Source organism: Fulmarus glacialis, unplaced genomic scaffold, assembly GCF_000690835.1.
Source record: "Fulmarus glacialis isolate BGI_N327 unplaced genomic scaffold, ASM69083v1 scaffold34952, whole genome shotgun sequence".
NCBI lineage: Eukaryota > Metazoa > Chordata > Aves > Procellariiformes > Procellariidae > Fulmarus > Fulmarus glacialis.
In genome coordinates this window covers 15,830-20,756 of record NW_009199054.1, presented here as the reverse complement: position 1 = coordinate 20,756, position 4,927 = coordinate 15,830, and the positions used below count along the sequence as shown (strand labels likewise).

At 43.7% G+C, this 4,927-nt stretch overlaps 1 protein-coding gene across 1 annotated transcript in view; it reads left to right on the top strand.

Annotated features, from left to right (window-relative positions):
* The first annotated feature begins 245 nt into the window (after positions 1 to 245).
* PLA2G7 (phospholipase A2, group VII (platelet-activating factor acetylhydrolase, plasma)) overlaps positions 246 to 4,927 on the top strand; it is an 8,757-nt gene continuing 4,075 nt past the window's right edge. Inside the window, exons 1-6 of the mRNA XM_009573111.1 lie at positions 246 to 317; positions 502 to 612; positions 2,858 to 3,008; positions 3,632 to 3,725; positions 4,280 to 4,348; positions 4,802 to 4,927. Of these exons, the coding sequence (XP_009571406.1) occupies positions 508 to 612; positions 2,858 to 3,008; positions 3,632 to 3,725; positions 4,280 to 4,348; positions 4,802 to 4,927 (545 nt within the window). The 5' untranslated portion in view covers positions 246 to 317; positions 502 to 507. The remainder of the gene's footprint in view (positions 318 to 501; positions 613 to 2,857; positions 3,009 to 3,631; positions 3,726 to 4,279; positions 4,349 to 4,801) is intronic.

Below are 4,927 nucleotides of genomic sequence, written 5' to 3'. Positions count from 1 at the left end.
GCGTAGGCCGGTTTTGCTTACCGAGGAGCTGCAAAACCGTCCCTCTCTGCCGTTCGTACGAGGAGGAGCAGCTCTAGGTCGTAGCCTGGCGGGGAGGAACTGCCCTCACCTCTGAAACTCGCCGCTCTGGGGCTTGCGCTTCCCTCTTTGTGCCCGAGGAGCGGGACTGCTGCTGCTCTGCACCTCCACCTCCCCAGGGCCACCACGGCGTTCCCAGCCAAACGCTTCCTCCCTGCCTTCTGTTTAGTGCGCGGTGTTGTCTGATCCTTGGGATTCAGGACTCTGCTCCAATTAAATTCCCCAATAGAACAGGTCAGGTTGGTGACTCGGGATTTCGGATCTCTGATTCTCATAAGCAGATTCTTGTATCAGCTCAACCTTGAATTTCCTACTCCTGGATCTTCAACACACTGAATTTTTTCCAGGGTAGGTGATCTGGTCACACAGGCCATGGCGGTCTCTTGATTTGCTTTGTGTTTTTCCCCAGGTTTGTCAGTGAAGGCACCAATGGAAATGGGGAGCAGCAGCACTGACAAGTTTTACAGGATCCCTGAAGGAAAGGGACCGCACTCGGTTGGATGTACAGACCTGATGACAGAAAATGCAGTTGAGGTAAAGCTCTCGGTTCTTCCTCCTTTGGATTTAAGCCACAATGTTAGTGAAACAACTTGCTGTAGTTTTACAGGTGGATCGAACAGAAGGTCTTGTCTGTGTGCAGGGATGCTCCATGGCTGACACTCCCAGCTGAGCTTTCTATCCTCTCCATGCCAATGTAGGGTGTGTACTGGGCATTTACCAGATAGATGTAACCTGCAAGCCTTCCTTCCCCATGGCTACTTCCTCCCTCCTCCTAGTATCCTTGCCTTCATGACTCCCCACTCATGTGCAAGATACTGCAGAGGAACACTACTGTGTCCTCCTGGGACCCACGGGGTTCCTCCCATCCACCCCACCGCTCCCTTCCGTGTCCGTGTTGGGCTCCTGGGGAGACTCTGCACGCAGTCTCCGTGACTGTAGCTGTTCTCATCACAGAGATCCCAATGGGATTTGGCAGGGTTGTGTGATGAGGGTATGTAGCGTTTCAGCTGCAGGGTAAAGCATGAGATGTCTTTTCGAAATTTTATCTATCTGAAAAAGAATAGGATGTCAATTCTGCAAGTGGTTAGTACAGAGAGAAGCCACGATCAAAAGATGGGGACAGTAAATAGCCAGCTAATGAGCTCGCTTATGGATTTCCATTTCAAATCCTCTTACTTTTTAATTTTCCTATGAGAATATGCCTGCATTTACACTGTGGTTTTACTCAGACTAGTCAGGTATAGTGGAACTTGTGATCAGTTCGTAGTTGTTATTCATACGTTTTCCTTTACTCTACTGAGATTACTCTGTATTAGCACAAAGAAGTGATTAGTTTCTCTTTGCAGTCAGGCCGAGTGTTTTTCTTAGATAAGCGTGGATAACAAACTTCTTTCTCTTTCTGGTAAGCAGTTGGTCACCTGGGGAAGTTCACTGGGACTATTCTGGGATCAAATTAATATCATTGCCAGTATGGATGAAGGTTTGATGATTTCTTCCTTAATGGCCTTTGTGTCAAAGGTTGATTTAAGTTTGATGAGTAAATACAAACAAGCTTCATTAAACAAGCTTTTGGTACACGTTGTGTATGAAACTGATAAATAAGTGTTCAAGAAACCAGACTTTATTCCAAAACTCATGTTCTTTTGGCCCTAGACATAACTTGTTAAGACAAAAGTACAGTTGGAGCAAGACAGTGAATTTGAATAGTGTGTTGCGAATTCCCTTGCAAAGCAGGAAGTAAGAATGCAAATTACAGACCGTTCATCTGCCTGTAATTTAAGGTGTGCCATTGGTACATTGCTGCTGTCTGCATAGGAAGAATACTGGCAAGGGGGGCACGGAGGGTCCGTGTGACTGGGGAAAGCTTGGGAGGTTTCCTGGAAGACCTGGAGTGCAGACAGTAAGAGAAGATTTAAACCAGTGATAAGAAACAGAGGCAGATAAAACACAGATTAACTAAATTGTGTTTAGAAAGATGGACCACTACAGACTTGTCAAAATCTTCATGGGGAGGGAGAACAATGTATTGCACTCCTTTGCTGTGCAGCTGCCCAAGAGCTTTAGTGACCGCCTTTTGCTCAGGTTAGCCAGGAACACTATAGCCATGTTGAGACCGTGCCCCTGCCTCTATCCGCATCTCCTCTGCTGGATCACACTTCCAGAAACTACTCTCAGGGTAAAATTTGTCTTGCTAACCCAGTGGAAGAATATACGTCTAGGAGGGTCCTTTTTTCACCCCGGTTTAGCAAGCTGAATTGGGTCAGCAACAGATCCATGAGCCTCACCAGTGCAAAGAAAGCAATGACAGCTCCCAGCTGGAAGGGTGAAGGGGACACAATCACCCCTGTTAAATTGATCAAACTGCATCATCGTACCATTCCCCGAAGGGAGGCATAGTGAAGAAGACAGAAGAAAAGATCCAGCAAGATGCAGAAATAAATAGAGCAAATAGGTAGTGAGTGTTTGTAATGATTAATTTAATTAAATGGAGCATTTTGAATTAGCATTTTGAATTAACCTAGAGAAGGTGATGCGCATCTCTACCTGGATGCCAACTGTCATGCTACTTTAAATTCATTGCAGGGACAAAAAGATAGTGGCATAGGATTGGCATCAAAGCCTGTAGAGGATAATAATTTTCTTGTGAGATTCTCTTAATTCTCTTGAGCTGTCATTCTTGCATCTGAAGCCCTTGACAAAAATGTTTTTATCTTCCTTTGTCTTTGCCATATAAAAATAAATATCAATCTTCCTTTTTTTTTTTTTCTCCTAATCCCAGGGAAGCTTCTTGCGCCTGTATTATCCATCATGCGATGCCACAGATAACGAAGAGGCACCGTGGATTCCAGATAAAGAGTACTATCAGGGACTCTCTGACTTCCTTAATGTGTTCCGAGTTGTAGGAGAAAGGCTTTTCCAGTACTATGTTGGTAAGACTGGTTCTGGTTTTATTCCTTGACTAGTGCAAGGGCATGAGCTCTGTATGCAGGTCATTGCCTCGCTGCTCTGTAAGCAGTGTGTTATTGCTGCAGGACTGAAAAATAGTTTCTCCTGAGGAAGCGTGTGTGTTTGGGAAGGATTTGTGTAGCGATGGTCAATGCTGAATGTGACCAAGTTCTCAGGCGGTCCCTGACTGCTGTGAATAGGAGTGTCTGGGCAGTTTGCTCTAGGAAGAGCTTTGGTAAGCTGCACCTCTGTGTCGAGATTTAAATCCCACAGGGAAATGTGCAAATATACAAAGGTCAGATAGATACTAAGGTCTGAATACCAACAAGACTTGGATGCCTTGAAAATCTGTTCTCGTAGGGTTTAAGAGGCCTTGTGCCAGGCTGTGAACAGGAGGAGGAGAAGCAAAGCATCTTCTGCCAAGTAGAAAGTATTTTCAGAATCGGATCCTTATTTGTCTTCTGCATTTTAAGGATGAGATTTGGTACCTTATCTTCAGATGACCGCTCTGAAATCAGTGGTCACCAGGCTCTTGGGATCTCTTCCACAGGAACAAATGCTTTCTCTCATTTCATTAATAATGACATATGCTTCGATTTTTATCTAGGTTCAGTGACCTGTCCTGCAAAGTCAAATGCTGCCTTTAAGCCAGGAGAAAAATACCCACTCCTCGTTTTTTCCCATGGACTTGGAGCTTTTCGGTAATTCTGCAGTTTGTTGACAAACTATTTTTGTTGTCTGTGGAGACAGCAGTCCCCAAGGATGGTTCTGAACAGATTTTCAGTAGGGGGGTGAGATCCCTGTGGAGCTCAAACAGATTTGAAGAACAGGCTGCTGTGTATCAGTAAGCCTCTACTAAAATCAACAGCAGTAAATAAAAGCAGGGTTGATGTATTTATTTGTGGTTTTCCTTTCTATTTTAGGGGTGAACATATTTACCAATCCGTAAGCACGTTGTGAAGATTAGCTAGTTGATTTTTGGACAGCTCTTCGAAGATGCAAAGTGTCATATATGCTACTTTTTAAAAATCATTAGCATTTTTCCTTCTGAACAGATAGTAAAACAGTAACAAGGTTTTGTGAACAGCCTTTAGTGACTGGCATACAAAATCCTGCTCTACTGGCTAGCAAATTCAAACAGAAGAAATACTGAATGGGGGCTAGCGCGTATGTAGTGTGGTCAACATTTAATGAGCAGTGTAATTGAAATAATTATATATGCACATGTCTCACCAGAGTGTGGTTTTGATCGCAGGACCATCTATTCTGCTATTTGCATAGAGATGGCTTCCCAGGGCTTTATAGTGGCTGCTGTGGAGCACAGGTGGGTATGCTGCACGTTCTTGAGTTCTGATGGAAAGAAACTTTCTCACATTGAATAGAATGCTATTTATTGTAAAGAACTTACGACTTTTTAAAAAGGAAAACTAACGCCCTGCCCACGCTCCCCATTTCTCTAGCTCAACTCTTATCTAAGCAAAGGGTATTTGCTTAGGTAAGTCCTTGAATGACAATTCCCAGAGTAGATACTGTTCGTCATTCTTCAGGCATGCTATTTTTCTCTCTCTTATTGTTAGAACCTGGAGAATATAAAGGAGGTGGGAGTTTTGGTGGGGTTATTGCATTATTTAGAAAGTCTGTCTACACTCAGTTATGATTGCAGCAGCACTGGTTGGTAGTGGATCTTGTGAGATAAGTGAAATCTGAAACTTCTGCTGACTTCATCTCAAACCAAACAGAATACATCCCCAGAAATAACCCTTTGTTGATATTACAGAGATGAATCTGCTTCAGCAACGTATTATTGTAAAAAAAAGTCCGTTTCTGAACCGCAGGAAGAGTCTACATCAAACATGGAGAAGGAGTGGATCTACTACAGGAAACTAAAAACTGGAGAGGAAGA